General features: G+C 55.5%; 1 protein-coding gene across 1 annotated transcript; it reads left to right on the top strand.

Annotated features, from left to right (window-relative positions):
- Window positions 1-2,404: 2,404 nt before the first annotated feature.
- On the top strand, window positions 2,405-19,161 carry SLC30A3 (solute carrier family 30 member 3). The gene is made up of 8 exons (XM_081904257.1): window positions 2,405-2,685; window positions 9,022-9,236; window positions 10,351-10,497; window positions 11,896-12,049; window positions 13,228-13,435; window positions 14,163-14,268; window positions 18,307-18,441; window positions 18,954-19,161. Exons 1-8 carry the CDS (start codon window positions 2,588-2,590, stop codon window positions 19,097-19,099), a joined length of 1,209 nt encoding a protein of 402 aa, XP_081760383.1. The 5' UTR covers window positions 2,405-2,587; the 3' UTR covers window positions 19,100-19,161.
- Window positions 19,162-19,527: the final 366 nt, after the last annotated feature.

Here is a 19,527-nt window from a genome sequence, read left to right as displayed (position 1 = left end):
CGAAGAAAAAGGCGGAGCAGCAGCCAGGGAACTTCGGGAAGAATCTGGGCAGCCGGAGAGTCCCCTCGCTTTCGGGGTTCCTGCGCCAGATGCAGGCGGGTCCTCTTCCTCGGCCCACCGAGAAGCATTTCTCCCCGTCTCCTCGCATTTTGAAATCACTCTTATTTATTTCCTAAGATTTATATACCGCTTGACTGTTTAAAGAGCAGGCCGCAGAGCCTTTTGCAAAAACTATGCGCATTGACCCCGTTGCCTACAGAGTAGCGAAAGGGCTTGAAGGTGAGGAGGTTTTTGTGAGATAAAGGGGGGGGGTAGATTCTGAAGGGCACCAGGGACCAGCTTCCCATCCGTTGCGCCAAATTCCTCACCTTCGCAGGTGAACCTCAAGCGTCTTATCCGAGAGTCCACAATCGAGACGGGGGAGAGTGTAACTGGGAGCAGCGCCAAGCAAGCTCCACACGGCCGCTCGGAGTCTCGCTCCACGGGTGTGGCACTGGCACCTCCACAAAAAATAATATTGAACACCAACTGGTGTTTTCATTTGCGACAAGGACAGCTTCTGGTGGCAGAGCGGGCTCTTGTTTTTAAAACATTACGGCTTCAGAAGACAAAGGCAAGGGCCGCCCTCCGCCTCTCTCTGCCCACCGGCGGCGACCCGTCCTTCCTGCCCTGCTCCTCCTCCGGAATGCAGGAGTGCCAGGTCTCCCCGACGGAGGGGCGGAGAGAGAGACCCCCGCCAGGGCCTTGGCACCGGTTCGCAGCCCCCCCTCTTTCCTTTGCGTCCTGCGGGGCGCCGCAGCGACTTTCCCCGCACCGAACTGGAAAGGAGGCTCGGAGTCCGCGGCGCCGTCTAGCAGCGCCGGGAACCCGCCTCTCGGAGCTTTTCCCCGCGGCCTTTCTTCTCCAGGAAGGCGTCCAGCCGGCCAACGGCGCCGGTAAAAACGTCCCGCGGCGCATAGGCCTCCTTTGGGGTCGCCACTTTGGAGCAAAACGCACACGGGCCCCATAAAGGAAGGCCGGGAAGGGGGCGCCTCGTTCGCCCCTCCTTGGGCCAAACCCCAGCGCCGGTTCCAAGAAAAAATCCAGCCGCCCTCTTAGAAAAGTCCGTCTCCTCGCCCGGTGCCCCGAGCCCCACGGAAAGAGGTCGAGAGGCGTCCTCATTTCTGCGGAGCCGCAAGATGGACGGGTTGATTTGGGGGGCAGCCGCAGTGCCCCCCCCCGCCCGGGCTCTAGACTGCAGGTTTCTTTAGCCCCCTCCCGGTGAGGGGCGTCAGGTGTGCAGGCATCCAAAGGACGCGCCTCCCCTGCGGTCTCCCGTCCCTTCCGCCCTCCGGCTTCCCTGACGCCTCACAGAGAAAAACAAAGAAACGAAATCGGGCCGCGCAGAGGGTTTGGCCCGGGAGAAATGGAATCGGACGGGCGATCGCATTTTTCTAACCTCGGAGCCGCCTCGGGAGGAGCGGGGCGAGGCTGGAAGAGGGCAGAGCAAGCTCCGTTTCCTGGGCGGGAAGAAGCGCGCCGGGGATCGAGCGACAACGAGCCAAGCAGTGCCTGGATCGAGGCAGCCGCCGCCTCCTTGTAGGGTAAGACAGGAAGAAAGTGGGGGAGCCTGATGGGCACCGCCGCTCCACGGGCTGAGACTTTCTGTTGGGGGGTCATTGTGCGGGGGGGGGGCTGCCGGGCCCCGGATTGGGGGACCGAGTTAGGCCCAAATCCGGCTGCCTCTCCCCCCTGCGCTGGAGGGAGCAATCCCGCCTGCCACACAATGGATCTGCTCTCCTGAGATCCCTTCTCCGGCAGAAGATCTCCAATGGTCCCTGCCTGTCCCCTTGGAAGGAGAGACCCTTTTCTTTGGCCCCCCATCATCACCTCCATCACTGTTTCATTGGATAGCCATCAATATCGATCCTGCGAGGCGAAGAAAGCGCTCCGACTCAGCCCCGCGGCGCCTCCCGCGCGCCCGTCCAGGCGGAACCGGCTCGCTCCCTGCGCGGCGTCTCTCGCCGGTCTCTTCGCGCAGCTCCGCCCCGCCGACGGACGGGGGCTGCGGTCCGGCCCCGTTCTTCTTGGCTGGGCCGGGGAGACATCGCCAGCGAAGCGCCTTTCCTGGCCTCCCAGCCCGGAGCCGAGCTGCGGGCCACCCCCTCGGCCTGGGGAGCTCTCCCCGGGTTTGACGCCCAGCCCCAACGGAGCGCCGAGCCAGAGGACCGCCAAGGCGCCTTCCCACCTCCGGGGGTCCAGGCGAAGCAGCAGGGAGCAGCATCTCCTGCGCTCGGCGCTGCGCCTGCCTCCTTCCCGGGCGCCACGACGGCGCGGCAGTGAAGAGGCAAGGCAGGGGCGTCTGAAGGCGCATCTTCCGCGGCCCGCAGGGGGCGGGGCCTGTGGCTAGGGGCGGGGCCTTCCTCCGCCCGCCCGCCCGCCCACCGGGGGTTGCCTCTGCCTGGACCTCTCGACGGCGCCGGCAGCGGCGGCTGCAGCAACAGGACGCGGAGTCTCCTGAGAGCACATGGAGAGTGCCCGGCGCGCCTCTGCCTGAGGCCGAGGCCCAGAGCGCGGCAGCCAGGGGGTTTCCCCTTTTCTGGACGCGATGGAGCCCCCCTCGGGTGAGGGCAGGGACCCCTCGGAGAGCGCTCGCCTGGTGGGCAGCCGCAGTAGCAGCAGCTCCAGCAGCGTCCGCCTCAAGAGGTAAGGGGGTCCCCACGCGCAGAAGCCCCTTCCTCTCCTCCACCGGGATCCTCCGGAGACTCCACCAGGCGCTCCCCTGACCCAATTGAAGACCCCTCTGAGATGGCCCCCGGCTGCCTTTTTCCGCACAAGCGGCCTGAGGTTTTTAATCTTACACGCTCCTGCCCAGCGAAGTGGCGTTTGGTCGCCCGCACTCCCCAGACAGCCAGGGACGCCCGCCGCCTCTTCCCCCTCCCTGCCCGGTCCCCGGGCCCCCACCCGGCAGGTTCCCCGCCTTGCCTCCCCCCAGCACACCTCCCCCGCTCGGGAATCCCCGCATTTTCTGGGGAACTTCGTGTGTTCGTTGCGAGGGGGTCGGCTAGAGGGGGTCCCCTTGTGCCGCTCCTCCATCTCCTCCTTCCAGGGCATCCTTGGATTCCTGCCCCCCCCCCGACGGCTCATGGGGAATTCCACGGCAGTGGGACGTGAGCGGCGGGAGGGGGAGGCGCAAAAGTGGCGGGGGGAGCGGGAATCGTGGAGGTGGGGGCGTCTCCTTCCCAGTTCCTTGCGGGGCATCTTTCGCTTATGCCTTAGCTCTGCTGCCGGTGTCGAGCGTTTCAGTTGTTACTGGGGGGGGGAGAGGTGGGGGTCCCTCTCGCCGGAGGTGGGGGCTCCTTGCTCCCGGAGAGCCCACAGGAGCCTTTCCTTGCGGCGTCTGCATTGACACCCCTCCCTCACTCGTCACGTCTGGGCTGCTGCACCAAAGGCAGGGAGTCTCTCAATAGAGTTAGCAGCCGGAGAACCCCTCTCTGCCCCCCCCCCAAGACCCACGTCGGGGTCGCCTTGCCTGCGCAGCATGCTGGAAACCTCGCAGCTCCAGGGCCCGCTCGGGGGGCAACCTGTCAGCCAAACCTCACTGCCCCAGGGGGAGAAACAGATTCTCCAAGCCTCGGTGAGGAGGCCCGTCGGCCTTTCGCCTGTCCGAGAGGGCGCCTCATGGACGGGCCGGCGGTCAGCCGCTAGTGATGGCGTTGCATCTTGGGGGGAGCAGGACAGCTGGGGCTGGAAAGAGCCCCCGAGGGGGGTGGGGGATGCCTGGCCCTCGCTGCCAACCCACGAGGCGCTTCCTGTGCCGTCGAGCCTGCCTCCTTGGCACGTGCCAGCTTGTTTTCTGTGCCCCATCTGCCTCCAGAAGGCTCTGCCGGGTGCCAGGGAGGGACAGCTGAGCGGTGGGCTGGCGAAATCTGCGCTGGGGGAGCGTGGCTGCCTCGTTTTCCGGGACTTGCATTTGAGGGGCTGGGGGGCGCACACATGGAGGACAGGCTCCCCATCCCTGTGCAGACAGCCCCTAACCCAGCTCCCCCCCCCGTCCTCCAGAGCAGCCTGGCCAAGGAAAGGCGCCTTGAAGGTCACTGAGGTCAACGGCAAGGACAGGTGCCTGGAGGCTGAGATGCTGCCTGGGGGCGGGGGGGGCCGCCGGCCCTGGAATCCAGCCCAGCCTGTCTGGAGCCCTGGAAGCGTTGCGGCAACGGGGGAGCAACCCCTGACGAATGCCTGCCTGTCACGGTTTCAGCCAACACGCTCGGAGCTGCTATTTTGTGTGGGAATGCTGACATTCTGCTCTGCGAGGTTGGCTGCCTGGGGAAGGGCTGGGGCGCAGGACTCACCTTGCACTGGGGGCTGCCGTGGGTCTGCATGGGGAAGAACAGTTCGAGAGGGGACCTGCCCTGCTTCCAAGACTGCCCTTTAACTTGTGCTGACCTCCCATCAGGAGCTAGACCGATACTCCTCAGGTCTCCGGCCTCGTGTTCTCCTTCTCCATCCTGGGAGGAGACCTCTAGGGTGGACCTCTCAGCCTCTGAGATGCAAGTGGGAGCCGGGCTCATTGCTACTCCTTAGTTAAAATGAGAGTTTTTCCTGTCAAGTTAGTATTTCCCACCATCAATCGAGAGTTCTTGTGTCCCTAAACTCATTTCCTCAGTGTGAGTAAATCCAGGGGAAAGTGTGAAGTATCCTCCAACAGGGAAACTGAGTAAGAGGAGGGGGTGGGGTGGGGTGACATAGCTGAACAGGACGGAGGCAAGTAAAACCTTTCCACCTTCTCTCCTCTCCCTCCCTGATCTCTCTGGGTATCCCGAGCCTTTCTCTCTTTTGTGGGCGGCTGGGGCCAATGCTTGGAGCGCGCAGGGGATGGATTCTGTTCTTAAAGATGAAATAACCACACAAACAGAAGAACAAGCAGCAGGGCTTCCGCCGGATCTCACCAAGCTATTGGTTGAAAGTGACAAGAAGCTGATAGAGGTGATCCAGTTGACAAAGCGCACGTGGGATCTCAACACTAGACCTCGCCCATGACTCCTGAGTAAGCTCAGCAGTCAGGGAGTAAGAGGATATTTCTCGTGTAGATCAGGATTCAGAAGCAGGAAGCAGAGAGGAGGAACAATGGAGGGATGGGGAAAGTGGAGTCGTCCCGGATCCTCTTGGGACCTGGGCATGTTCCCTTCGCTGAGGATACCAAATTTCTCCGGATCCTGAAAACCAAAAGAGATTGTGAAGAGCTCTAACAGGATTTCTCCCAACAAAGCGAGTGGGCGTTAAAATGCCAAATGCATTTCAGTGGAAACAAGTGTTAAATGATGTACGTCAAGACAAATACAGTAAATGATGATGGTTTCACGCTCACACACACATTTGGGGGTCCTCGGAGAGCTCAGTGGAGCTGTCAGCCCCAGGTGCTGAAAAAGGCAAGTGGGAAGACTGGGGTCCTGCTCTGGCTGCCTCCCCTCGAAAAGGATATTGCAGAGTTGGAAAAGGCCCAGAAGAGGGGCAGCCCCAATTGTCCAGGGTCTGGAGCGAGGAGAAGTTGCGGGTTGGACTTGGAGGCGACGATGCTTCTGAACACCCGCTGCTGCTTCACCAGGACGCGAGAGCGCTGCTTTTGGGCCCGGGTGATACTTGCGGGTTTCCCATCCTCCCCTTCTTACCTGGGGGGCACTGTGAGAAGAGGGTACTGGGGTTCATGGGCCGTTGGTCTGATCCAGGCTCTTTTTATGCCCCCCCCCCAATTTCTGGCCTTCGGAGGGCGCGCTTCCGTGCCCTAGGCTTCCTTTCGTCGCCTGCGCCTCCTTCGCTTTTCCTGGCTGGGGCAACCCCAACTTCGAGTGGGATGGGGGGCACCGCTCTCTCGCTCCCCATCGCTGTTTCCTCTCCAGGCCTCGACGGGATCCCCGCCCGTTCTCCCTTCCTGTTCCTCCCACAGCCTCGAGGGTTTCGCCACGGACTTCTTGCGCCTCCCGGCCGAGGGAGAGAACCCCACCCCCGCCACCGGGCGCGGCGAGGCTTCCTCCCTCCCAGACCGGCTGCGATGTCCTGGGGGTTGCCCCGGGAGAGCAGCGGGGCGGCCCCGCCAATGGCTCCAGCCCCGGCTCTGGAGCTCCTGTCTCAGCCCAGGGTCGCCGTCGAGTCGGTCTGAATTCAGCAAGGGGGCCTCTGAGCCGCAGAAAGGAAAACACGCGCGTTCACACAAACTCGAAACACGGACACGCATGTTCTTGACGGGGGTCTCTTGCTCCAGCTTGTGCGTATAGACGAGAAGGAAAAGCCCCCCTCCAATGTCTGGACTGCATGAGCTACGCTCCCTGGATCGGGGCCCTGCTCAGACGAGGCACAGCGCCCCTCGACGGCTCCTTTCTCTCTCTCCACCGCCTGCGGGAGCCAGTCTTTGCGGGGGGAGGCGGGAGAAGCAGAAAGGATTTTGCGGGGGCAAGTGATGGAGAGAAGAGCAGCAGCAGCCGTCCGTGGGTGGGAGGGGGCGGAGGGGACCACGTGATACTGCTCTGCAGGGGGGGGGGGGGAGCCGCTTGGGAGGCTCCCAGGCGTGAGATAATAGAGGAGAGAAAGGCCTGCAAACGGGGGGGAGGCGGGGGCGGGACGGACAAGAATGGAGGATAAGGATAATTCTTCCTGAGTTTTTCACGGCAGCCATTCCATACCCATAACATTTATCCGATGAAAATAGGGACACCTATTATTAATAATAATAATAATAATACCCTGCCCATCTGACTGGGTTGCCCCAGCCATTCTGGGTGGATTCCAACATATGTAAAAACATAATAAAGCATTAAACATTTTAAAAGAAAACTTTATAGTTCCTTCTCTCCTTGGCTTTGGGGCAGCAGAACTCCATATCCTCCACATTTCTGTGATGGAAATAGGGATGTCGTAAGGAAAAGTAAGACATTACAGAATCAAATCAGAAACCGGGACAGCTTGTGTAAATCTAGGACTGTTCCTGGGAAACAGGGACGAGCAAAGGGAACTCCCTTGATGCAGCAGACAGAAAGTCATCAGGTGCAGTGGGAGAAATGGACGCTGTACCAGTCACGTTTGTGTCTGGCGTGCGCGCACCCACTGAACTGAACGCCCCCGGCCTGAACCCCACTGGGGGGCCCTTGAGGTATTTCAAAGGACGACTCAAGTGCAGGTTTCTATGCCATCCAGAAAAGGGGGAGATTCTCCGCCAGCCATGGCTTCTCTACACTGAGACCTGTTGCTAACAGATCAGCATTTCTGACCTTCCTCTTTTTAGTCTCCTTATTTGAAGAAAAGCAGGTTTTCATAAGGATATGGCCCAGCCGATTCTCTCCCATTCCAGGATTCTGCCCTCTGGCTTTCTGGGCTGCCTCCTTCCTGCCAGCCCGGCTCCTGGGCCCAGCTGCCTCCCCAAATGGGTCCTTCTGGCAGCAAGGCAGCCACCGTGGCCAAACCTGTCCAGGGGCATCACAGTTCTCCAGTTCCTGCCAGGCGGAAGATGATTAAATCTCCCCGCAGCCCCAGGAGACGAGCCACAGTCACGGAGCCAGCTTGGCTATTAATTCCCTCCCCAGCGAGGCTCTTGGGAGCACTTGACACGCATCTATCTGATCAGGCCAGGCACTGACAAAAGACCTCGCCTTGCTCCAAAGGGGTGTGAGGGGCAGGGCAGGGGAGCCCAAACCCACAAGAGGAGCATTCTTCTGCAAGAAAGCGCCCTTCATTCAGGGCTTGGTATTGACCTGTGTGGCTTCCCGGTGCAGCCTGGAATGCGCCCCCTGCCCAGGATCCCCTGGGTGGATTACAACAGAGACCTTGACAGATCAAGAGGCATTTGCTCCCTTAGGAAAGTCAGGAGACCAGCACTGGCATTTGAGTGTCTCTTTTACACCCCTTTCCTAGTGACTCTGCATTGCAATGCAGGAATTACAGCTAGAGAGTCTCAGGCAGATGCCCCTTCAAGGAAGGAGAGTCCTCCACTTTCTGATATCATTGTTGTTGTTGTTTAGTCTTTTAGTTGGGTCCGACTCTTCGTGACCCCCTGGACCAGAGCACGCCACGCCCTCCTGTCTTCCACTGCCTCCTGCAGTTTAGTCAAATTCATGCAGGTAGCTTCGAGAACACTGTCCTACCATCTCATCCTCTGTCATCCCCTTCTCCTTGTGTCCTCCATCTTCCCCAACATCAGGGTCTTTTCCAGGGAGTCTTCTCTTCTCATGAGGTGGCCAAAGTCTTGGAGCCTCAGCTTCAGGATTTGTCCTTCCAGTGAGCACTCAGGGCTGATTTCCTTCAGAATGGAGAGTTTGGATCTTCTTGCAGTTCATGGGACTCTGAAGAGTCTCCTCCAGCACCAGAATTCAAAAGCATCCATTCTTCGGTGATCAGCCTTCTTGATGGTCCAGCTCTCACTTCCATACATCACTACTGGGAAAACCAGAGCTTTATCATAGGATATTATAGGAATAGAATTGTATAGTTTGACAGGTCATCTAGTCCAATCAGTTGCAATGCAAGAATCGCAGCAAAAGACTCCCTGACTGGCAGCCAAGAAGGGAGAGTCCACCGCCTTCCAAGCCCTGGTCAAACAGCTCTGACTATTAGAAATTCCTTCCTACTGTTGGAAATGGCTCTCTTGAAACTGGAATCCCTTGATATGGGTTGTCCCTTCCAGAGCAGGAGAAAACCAGCTTGCTCCATCTTCAGATATCTCAGCCTCCTCTTTCCCCAGCTAAAACTACACTGCTATTCATTTTTATCCTGAATCTGCAAAATTACTTCTAACTCCTTCGCTTTAGTTTGTGGGTAGACACCCAGTCTGTGATTTGTTCTGGTTCGTGTCGGGTGTTTGTTCCCGTTTGTTTCATATTTTATTGGGTTGTATGCTTTACATAAAAATGAAATATGTTAAATGGGGGGGGTGACTCTACAAGGCAGCTGTGGGTGGCATGAGGAAGGAGGCGGCTAATTCTCTGCGTGTGTATTCTGTGGGGGTTGAGCAGGACTGAGGGGCTGCCCCTCCCTCATGTTCCGGCCTTCTCTCAGTCTGTTTGCAGGCACCCAGGATGCCTTCCCCAGCCTCCCCCTGGAGAACGGGCATGCGGAAGTGCCCGGGGGCCTGGAGATGGAGCGCCGCCTGGCCCCCCACTGCCACCTGGGGCCCTGCTCCCCCAGCCAGAGCCAGCTGAAGCTCCAGGCTCAGAGGAAGCTCAGCATCGCCTGCGGGGTCTGCTTCCTCTTCATGATTGGAGAGGTCATAGGTCAGTGGGGCTGGGGAGTGGTTCTGAGAGGGAGGTTCATGGACCACCAAGCCAGTGGAGGCACCTCCATTGACCCGGGAGAGATTCAGAGCCGCAGAAAAGCTCTCTGGGATGCCCTGGGGGTTCTCTTCCTTCTTCAAGGAACAAGGACGACACGCCTGTTGGGTGGGAGTGCAGGTGGCCACCTGCTTTTCTCCTTCCAGGTGGATGGGGTCACCTGACACCCAGGGAGCCTCCTCTGGGATATTATTGCAGTCAAGCCAACAAGTCATGTTTTGCCAGACGGGCACGTGAAGGGGCTGAGGCTCACAGAGCTTTCCCCCTAAAATTTGCTAGCGAGAGCTCTGTGAGATCACTTCCTTTGTCTGTCTTGGCCTACTTCTTTCCTGCCTGGGAAGCCCTCTCTTTCTTCAAGCTGACCACCCACGCACCATTTTTGAATTTACTTTTATACTTTTGTAACTTAGATAGTAGTTATAAACCTGCCTTCATTTTGCTACTGTAATGGCTGCCTCAAGACTTAGATTATGTAAGTAAATACTACTTTTACTTCTTCACAAAACAATGTTGGTGTGCTTGTTGTTTTGCAGGGGGTAAGACCAGGAAAATCCAGCCTGTCTTAAAGCATCCTGGATTATTGTTTCTAGAAGGTTAAATCAAACATGCCTTAGCTTTCATGTTTAAAGCTGCAAAGGGTGGTACTCTGCTGATCTCACTCATGTGAGCAAAGAAGAAAAATAACTAACTACCCTCTCCTAGTGCCTGAATCCATTCCTACACTTTGTGGCTGAGAGAGGATGTTTCAATTTTCATTTGATTCACATTTATTTTATCTGTTTTGCAGTTCTTTGCTGACTTTCCGAGGTCTCTTTCAAGGTGTTCATTAAGATAATGAACAGGAATCAGTTGACAGCAAAGCGATTGACACAGCAAAAAACCCCTCAAAGGGCAGAGGAGATAAATCAGGGCAGCAGCACTAGACTCAGCTCCTCCTTACAAAGACCCAGGAAGTCTGCCTGAGAGGGGCTGAGAGGGTATCCTGGTTAGAGCCAGGGCCTCCCCCCCCCCAGTCCTTCACCCCTCCCTCCACAACACAGCTCTGCTTGCCTTTCAGGTGGGTACTTGGCTCACAGCCTGGCCATCATGACAGACGCAGCCCACCTGCTGACAGACATGGGCAGCATGGGCGTCAGCCTCTTCTCCCTCTGGGTCTCCACGCGCCCGGCCACCAAGATCATGAGCTTCGGCTGGCACCGCTCAGGTACCTTCAGATCCTCTCACGGGGTCCCTACCTCATCAGTCCTGCAAGGCCATGAGGGGGCTCTCCCAAGGGGCAGCCGGGGGTCACTGCTGCTGCTTCTGCCTCACCCGCTTCACCCATTGCCCCTTCGCCAAGAGGCCAGCTGGTGGCTCTCAGCAACTGCACTGCGTCCCCCAAAAAGCAGGAAAGCCTTCATCAGGCAGAGCGGAAAGGAAGCCTTTGAAGGGCCTGCCAAGCCGACTGGCCTCTGGGTGCCCCATTTGGGGTGTGGCAGCAGCAGCAGCAGCAGCGGCAGCAGCAGCAGCAGCAGCGAGATGCTTCTCCCATTACAGTACAAAGGCTGCTGGTGGGGGGAGGGGTGACTGCCTCCCTCCTTCCCTTCTTGCTTCCCTCTGAAGTGGTGGCAGAATAGAGCCAGGCAGCCAAGGAGCCAGAGAGGCTCACAAATTGTTCCCTGAAAAAGGCAGAAGGCAAATGGGTGGGGGGAAGACTGAAGGAGGATGAAAGAGAAGAAGAAATGGATTCAAATGGCCTCTTCAGCACTTGAAAGAGATCAAAAGGCTTTTTTGATGGCTTTTGACTGTTGTATTCTTTTATTGTTGTTAGCCACCCTGAGCCTGACTTCGGCTGGGGAGGGCGGGATATAAATAACATTTATTATTATTTATTATTCCCCACAAAGTGAAAGACCCCCAGACTCTCCCAGGGGCCTTCCTTGTTGCCAGGGCTTGACTTGGCTGCCCCATAGCCTTTCTGCGCCTCTGATCCTGCTTGGGGGGGGTCCATTTCCCCTCCTGCCCCCCCCATCTTCTTCCTCCCTGCTGCTCATTTGGGGGGAGCCGAAAGAACTCCCTGCAGGAGTCAATCCTGTCCTATTGCAGCTGCAGGGAACCCTCCAGGCGTTCTCACACTACGAATCCCACCCACCTCTGGCTACCAGCCCTGCTTGCTGGGGCTGATGGGAGTTGTAGTTCAGGACCACTTGTTGGGCCAAACGTCCCCCACCCTGCTCTTTATTCGACAGACCTTGGAGGAGTGTTTCAGCTTCCCGCCAACCTTGTGAGGTAGGCTAGGGTGAGAATGGGAGGGGGGCTAAGTCATGAACCTGAGCGGAGATTTGGCAGCAGCAGGTCTCCCTGGCCCAAGGCCAGCCTTCTAGTCTTCTCAGGACAGGGCAAAGGACTCCTCTGCGAACTGGCCTTGGGGACAAGCAGGCACGTCCAAGAGACTCAGGAACATCTCCCAACCTTCTGATCCGGGTTCAGGTTCCAGGCAGCCTCAGGGAAAAGGCCCAGAGCTGGCCTTGGTGCTCCCCAACTTGGAGGGAGGGCACAGGGCTACTTTGGCTAGGCGCCCCTGACCGGTATCTCCCTCTCTCCCCCCCAACTTGCCCCCCAGAGACGCTGGGCGCCTTGGCCTCGGTCCTCTCCATCTGGATCGTCACGGGAGTGCTGGTCTACCTGGCCTCAGCCCGCATCATCAGCAATGACTACGAGATCGAAGCCTCCGCCATGCTGGGCACCTCGGCCTGCGCTGTGGGCGTGAACATCATGTGAGGCCTGGCGCGGGGCATTGAGGGAGGCGGAGGACGGATTCTCAGGCACAACACACTCCCATTATCAGGGGCTGCCTCTGGTCAGTTCATTGAATTCTAGCCCAAGCCCACACCATGCAGGAATCACAGCCAAGGAATCCCTGCCAGGTAGCCAGCCAACCGCTGCCCAAAAATGGTAGAGTTGGAAGGAACCCCAGGGTCATCTAGTCCAACCCCCTGCAATGCAGGAATCTCTGCTAAAGCATCCATGACAGATGGCCTCCAACCTCTGCTTCAAAACCTCCAAGGAAGGAGAGTCCCCCATCTCCTGAGGGAGACTGATCCACTGTGGAACAGCTCTTACTATTAGAAAGTTCTTCCTGATGTTGAGTCGGAATCTCCATCCTTGTCACTTGAAGCCATGGGTTCGAGTCCTCCCCTCCGGAGCAGGGGGAAACACGCTTGCTCCGTCGTCCACATGGCAGCCCTTAAGATCTTTGTAGAAGGCAGGATTCTGGCCACAAGCAGGGCCCAAGAGCTGTGGTGGGCAAGAGGCTTCTGAGGTGGGTGGCAGACCCTCCAACATTTCTCTGATAAAAATAGGGACGTCCCATTCCATAATAATCATTTTAGTATTTGTACGCCACACATCTTACAGTCAGACCTCGGGTTGAAGTAGCTTCAGGTTGAGCGTTTTTGGGTTGCGCTCCGTGGCGACCCAGGAGTAACAGAGTGCATTACTTCTGGGTTTCGCCGCTCACGCATGTGCAGATGCTCAAAATGACATCACTCGCATGTGCGGAAGCAGTGAATCGCGACCCGTGCACGTGCGGACGCGGGTTGTGTTCGCTTCAGGATGCGCATGGGGCTCCAGAACAGATACCGTTCACACCCAGAGGTACCACTGTAGAACATTAACGATTAAAAATACCCTTCTTTATACAGGATTGCCTTCAGACGGCTTGGGGGTCGGATAACTCCAGAACCCCCAGCATTTCTCCAATGGAAATAGGGAAAAGTGAGACATTCCAGGATCAAATCAGAAACCAGGACGGCTTCTCTAAATCTGGGATGTCCCTGGAAAACACTTGGAGGGTCTGGGGTGGTACCCCAATGGTTGCCTTGCCCTGGGAGGGGAAGGGTGTGTCCCCACCCCCAAAGCCCTGGCTCATAGCTCTTGCCACCCCTCTCTCCAGCATGGCCTACCTTCTGCACCAGTCGGGCTCCCCCCACAGCCACGGGGTGAGCACGGGGGGCTACGAGCGGATTGGGGAGAGCCCCTGCGGTGCGCCTGCGGTGCACACCCACAGCAACACCAGCGTCCGAGCCGCCTTTGTGCACGTGGTGGGGGACCTGCTCCAGAGCATCGGGGTCTTCGTGGCTGCAACCGTCATCTACTTCAAGGTAGGGGGACCAGGCATCCTGCTCTGGATAGGAACCCAGAACCTCCCTCCCTGAAGCACTGCCTGTTTCCATGGAACCATAGAATGGTACAGTTGGAAGGGACCCCCAACAGTCATCTAGGAGTCACAGCTAAAGAGATTTCCCTTTTTTTACATTGACCAGCACCCACTGCAATTAAGAGGGACAGTGCATCAAATACAAACGATGCAGTAGATCAGTTTAAATTGCCAAATTAAAAAAGCAGCACCAATTAAGAATCAGAGCACCATGGGGGTTCTTATTTAAATATTTCCTGGTCCTGGCAAACGGTGGTGGAGCCAGCCCTTCACGTGCACCCTGTCAACTCCCCAGGAGGCCTGTCTGCAGCCCAAGAGGTCCTCTTCCCCCAGAATGTCCAGGCAAACTGGCTTCCCTGCAGCTTCCATTCTCTGGGTCCAGTTCCCCCTGCTGGAACCACAGAGAGCGAGGCAGCTGCATCTCTGACACCAGAGATCTTGGAAGGCTACTCCCCCTCCCCTTATTAGACTTAATTAATTAACAAAATTTACATACCAAAGCAACAATTGGGTTGGATCCAAAGTAGCGCTGAGGAGTGTGTCACATCCATGCAAGGATTTCTGCCTGGGGAATGGGGCTGCCCCCTAAATCTGTCCTAGGGGTCCTCTGTCCTCTGTGTCAGTGCAGGGATCTTGTCTGTGTCTATCCCTGCCTCTCCTCTGCTTTGCAGCCCCAGTACAAGATTGCAGACCCCATCAGCACTTTCCTCTTCTCGGTCTTTGTGGTGGGCTCCACTGTGACCATCCTCCGCGACGTCTTCCGGGTGCTCATGGAAGGTGAGTTCCAACCCAGACCCTCTTGGGTCAAATGAGGCCACCTTGTTAACTAGAATCATAGAATCCTAGAGTTGGAAGAGACCACAAGGGCCATGGAGTCCAACCCCCTGCCAAGCAGGAAACACCATCAGAGCACTCCTGACATATGGTTGTCAAGCCTCTGCTTAAAGACCTCCAAAGAAGGAGACTCCACCACACTCCTTGGCAGCAAATTCCACTGTCAAACAGCTCTTACTGTCAGGAAGTTCTTCGAATGTTTAGGTGGAATCTTCTTTCTTGTAGTTTGGATCCAATGCTCCGTGTCCGCTTCTCTGGAGCAGCAGAAAACAACCTTTCTCCCTCCTCTATGTGACATCCTTTTATATATTTGAACATGGCTATCATATCACCCCTTAACCTCCTCTTCTCCAGGCTAAACATGCCCAGCTCCCTTAGCCGTTCCTCATAAGGCATCGTTTCCAGGCCTTTGACCATTTGGGTTGCCCTCCTCTGGACACGTTCCAGTTTGTCAGTGTACTTCTTGAACTGTGGTGCCCAGAACTGGACACAGTACTCCAGGTGAGGTCTGACCAGAGCAGAATACAGTGGCACTATTACTTCCCTTGATCTAGATGCTATACTCCTATTGATGCAGCCCAGAATTGCATTGGCTTTTTTAGCTGCCGCGTCACACTGTTGGCTCATGTCAAGTTTGTGGTCAACCAAGACTCCTAGATCCTTTTCACATGTAGTGCTCTCAAGCCAGGTGTCACCCATATTGTATTTGTGCCTCTCATTTTTTTTGCCCAAGTGCAATACTTTACATTTCTCCCTGTTAAAATTCATCTTGTTTGTTTTGGCCCAGTTCTCTAATCTGTCAAGGTCGTTTTGAAGTGTGATCCTGTCCTCTGGGGTGTTAGCCACCCCTCCCAGTTTGGTGTCATCTGCAAATTTGATCAGGATGCCCTTGAGTCCATCATCCAAGTCGTTGATAAAGATGTTGAATAAGACCGGGCCCAAGACAGAACCCTGTGGCACCCCACTAGTCACTCTTCTCCAGGATGAAGAGGAACCATTGATGAGCACCCTTTGGGTTCGGTCAGTCAGCCAGTTACAAATCCACTGAGTGGTAGCATAGTCAAGTCCACATTTTACCAGCTTCTTTACAAGAATATCATGGGGCACCTTGTCAAATGCCTTGCTGAAATCAAGGTAGGCTACATCCACTGCGTTCCCTTCATCTACCAGGCTTGTAATTCTGTCAAAAAACGAGATCAGGTTAGTCTGACATGACTTATTTTTCAGAAATCCATGCTGACTATTGGTGATTCACAGTATTCCTTTCTAGGTGCTCACAGACTGTTTGCTTAATGATCTGCTCCAGAATCTTCCCTGGTATTGATGTCAGACTGACTGGGCGGTAATTATTTGGGTCCTCTCTTTTCCCCTTTTTGAAAATAGGGACAACATTTGCCCTCCTCCAGTCTGCCGGGACTTCGCCTGTTCTCCAGGAATTCTCAAAGATGACTGCCAGTGGTTCTGAGATCACATCTGCCAGTTCTTTTAATACTCTTGGATGCAGTTCATCTGGCCCTGGAGACTTGAATACATCTAAACTAGCCAAGTATTCTTGTACTATCTCCTTAGTTATTCTGGGCTGTGTTTCCTCTGCTGAATCATTTGCTCCAAATTCTTCAGGTCGGGCATTGTTTTCTTTATCGGAGAAGACTGAGGCAAATAAGGCATTGAGGAATTCAGCCCTTTCTGTGTCCCCTGTTTGCATTTCACCATCTTCTCCTCTGAGTGACCCCACGGTTTCTTTGTTCTTCCTTTTGCTACGAACATACCCATAAAAGCCTTTTTTGTTGCTTTTAACCTCTCTAGCAAGCCTGAGTTCATTCTGTGCTTTAGCTTTTCTGCCTTTCTGTCTACACGTGCTGGCTATTTGTTTGAATTCCTCTTTGGTGGTTTCCCCCCTTTTCCATTTTTTGTACACATCCTTTTTTAATCTTAACTCAGTTAAAAGTTCTTTAGATAGCCACCCTGGCTTCTTTAGGCACCTTCCATGTTTCCGTCTCATTGGTATTGCCTGAAGTTGTGCTTTTACTATCTCCCTCTTAACAAACTCCCAGCCATCATGAACTCCCTTTCTTTTTAGTATTACTGCCCATGGGATCTCACCCAGCACTTCCCTAAGTTTTATGAAGTCAGCTTTCTTAAAGTCAAGAAATTGAGTCCTAGTATGCTTGGCTGCTCCTTTCCGCTGTATAGTAAACTTCAGAAGAGCATGATCACTCGTGCCTAATGATCCTTCCACTTCTACCCCACTGACCAGGTCATTAACATTGGTTAGGACCAGATCTAAAATGGCTGTTCCCCTTGTTGCTTCTCCCACTTTCTGGACAATGAAGTTGTCTGCAAGGCCAGTGAGGAATCTGTTTGACCTTATGCTCTTGGCTGAGTTTGACATCCAACAAATATCCGGGTAATTGAAGTCCCCCATTACTACTATCTCCCTTCCTTTTGCATGCTTGGCCATCTGTTTCAGGAAGGCATCATCTATGCCCTCCGTTTGGGGATCTATAATAAACTCCCACAATGAGGTAACTGTTATTCTTCTCTCCCTTATTTTTGACCCAAATGCTATCACTTTGGCTTTGAGGTTCTAAATCTTGGATCTCTTCACAGGTATACACATCCCTGACATATAACGCCACTCCTCCTCCTTTCTTGTCTGGTCTGTTTCTCTGATTGTATCCCTCCATTATTACATTCCAATCGTGGGACTTATCCCACCAGGTTTCAGTGATGCCTATTATGTCATATTTAGTTTGCTGTACCAAGAGCTCAAGCTCATCTTGTTTATTTCCCATGCTTTGCACATTAGTGTACAGACATTGAAGTCCATTAATCATTCCCCCGTGTCTCTTATTTAAGGATTTTTTCCTCCCACCACTAGGTCTGCGTGCTGTTTGCTCCATTTGGTCTATGACATTTGGATGATCATCTTCATCAATTGATAGACTCCTACCTTCAGGAGCACTGTCTCCCTCCCCCACCTTAGTCAGTATAAAGCCCTCCTGATGAGGTTTCTGAGATTTTTGGCAAAAACATTCCTCCCAACCGTTGTGAGGTGCAGCCCATCGCTTGCCAGAAGTCCATCTTCAAGAAACTGCAGTCCGTGATCTAAGAATCCAAACCGTTCCTGTTTACACCATTTGCGAAGCCAGCTGTTCACTTCCACTATTTTTCCCTCTCTCCCTGGGCCACGTTGTTCAACTGGGAGGACAGATGAGATGACAATTTGTGCATTTAATTGCTTCAATTTCCTGCCCAGAGTCTCGTAGTCTCTTTTGATCTTCTGGAGGCTATTGCTTGCAGTGTCATTGGTTCCCACATGAACCAAGAGGAAGGGGTATTTGTCAGTGGGTTTTATGATTCCTTGCAGTCGTTCAGTTACATCTTGGATCTTAGATGTAAGGCTAAGGGAAGTCTGAGGCGTAGAGAAAGCAAATGGCAGAGGTGCAGAGGCTTGTGGGATTCGATCAGAAATTATTGTCAATGAATGAAACCCAGTCAACGCAATGCTTTCATTGCAGACACAATGGCGTGCTCCGTATTTCATAATTCCTCATAGCAATCCCACCTGACCCCCACACTCTGGATATTTGCACCCCTACACCTGCCTTGTCTGCCAGTGTCCGCATGGCATAGCATGGGTTGCCAGAGCCCAGGGTCTTGCGTTGCCTGGAGAGCTCACTTTCTGGTTCGCATGGAGAAGCCGTTTTCATCAGAGTCCACTTGTGGAAGCACATGGCTGTTTGAAGGCTATACCGCTTGTTGAAATTTTGCACACCCTAACAATTTTTTGCCCGGGGCAACTGCCCCTGTGACCCCACACCCCGCTACACTACTGAGCAACCATCTCCAGCAGGAGGTGCCCCTCCCTTGCTCTGCTCCAGGGAGACGGCACCGCCATCTGCTCCTCCAAGGGTGGGAGCTGGGGGTTTGGAGGGACCCCAGCCAAGTCTGATACCACCCTGCCTCCCTCTCTTCCAGGGTCTCCGCGGGGTGTGGAGTTCAAAGCCGTGAAGGAAGTGCTGCTGTCCATCAAGGGCGTGAAGGGGGCTCACAACCTCCACCTCTGGGCCTTGACCCTCAGCCATCACGTGGTGGCTGTGCACCTGGCAATTGGTGAGCAACCCCCACCCCACCCTGGCTCTGAGTGCCTGGGACCCCCTGAGGAAATCCAGCAGCCCCTGAGAGGGCCAAAGCCCCAGGCGATGGGGGGGGGGACCACATTTCGGGACGCTACCCTGAGTTTAAAATGCCTCAAAAGCAAAACACATCTATCCAGGACAAAAATCAATTTGTATCTCTGGGGGGAAATGCCTGTTTTCAGGTCACCCCCCCCCTATGATATTCTGTAGTTTCCCTTGATGGGCATCTGGTTGGCCACTGTGAGAACAGGAGGTTGGGCCACCGGCCTGATCCAGCAAGCTCTTCTTTCGTTCTCATGGAGCCTCCATGTGCAGAGGCAGTCTATCTTGATTCCCAGGATCATAGAGGCATTTGGCCGCTGTGAGAACAGGATGCTGGGCTAGATGATCCTGCAAACACCAAGCCTCTCCTTGGGTGTGCAGGGCAGGCAGAGGCTGGTGCCGCCTTTGCCCAGCTGACCCCTTTCTGGGTCTCTTCCCTTGCAGACTCTGGTGCCGACACAGAGGCGGTGCTGCAAGAGGCCACAGCCGCCCTGCAGAGCAAGTTTGGCTTCGTCTCCTGCACCATCCAGGTGGAGCGCTACCTGGATGACATGGCCAGCTGCCGCCAGTGCCAGGACCCACAGGACTGAGCCCAGCGCTGCCCCCTTGGTGCCCTCCAACTGCCAACCTCAGCCGGGAGGCGCTGGGAACCCCAGGGTGTGTGTGTCTCCTCTGCCCACCTCCACCGCCAGGGCCACCTCAGCTGCCCGGCCAGAGAGGAGAGGAGGCTGAGCCCCTGCGCATCCTGTTCTTCTTCGTGTCACATTCCAGGCAGGCACGGGGGCCCCTCTGCTACTGCCCACCCCATTGCCTGCCGCAGTGTCTTTGGTGTGCAATGCAACCCAGCCCCCCCCCCCGGCGAGGCCTGCCATTAGTCGGTGTTTGCACGAGTGTGTTCCCTTTCCGGCAAGCTCCCTGCCGTGGAGTCGAGTCTGCAAGACATCCTATGAGTTTAAACAGCTGTACAGAATTGGGAGGGTTCCCCCCCCCCCGGGTCATCCAGTCCAGCCCCCTGCAG

Source organism: Podarcis melisellensis (assembly GCF_964234715.1).
Source record: "Podarcis melisellensis genome assembly, chromosome: 3".
NCBI classification, from domain to species: domain Eukaryota; kingdom Metazoa; phylum Chordata; class Lepidosauria; order Squamata; family Lacertidae; genus Podarcis; species Podarcis melisellensis.
This window is presented reverse-complemented; position numbering and strand designations above follow the sequence as displayed.

Bases quoted from the DNA above. Each gene is read 5' to 3' on its own strand.
- SLC30A3 (XM_081904257.1), top strand. From the start codon at position 2,588: ATGGAGCCCCCCTCGGGTGAGGGCAGGGACCCCTCGGAGAGCGCTCGC. The intron at 10,498-11,895 runs GTACCTTCAGAT...CTTGCCCCCCAG, and splicing joins CTTCGGCTGGCACCGCTCAG to AGACGCTGGGCGCCTTGGCC. The intron at 12,050-13,227 runs GTGAGGCCTGGC...CCCTCTCTCCAG, and splicing joins GCTGTGGGCGTGAACATCAT to CATGGCCTACCTTCTGCACC.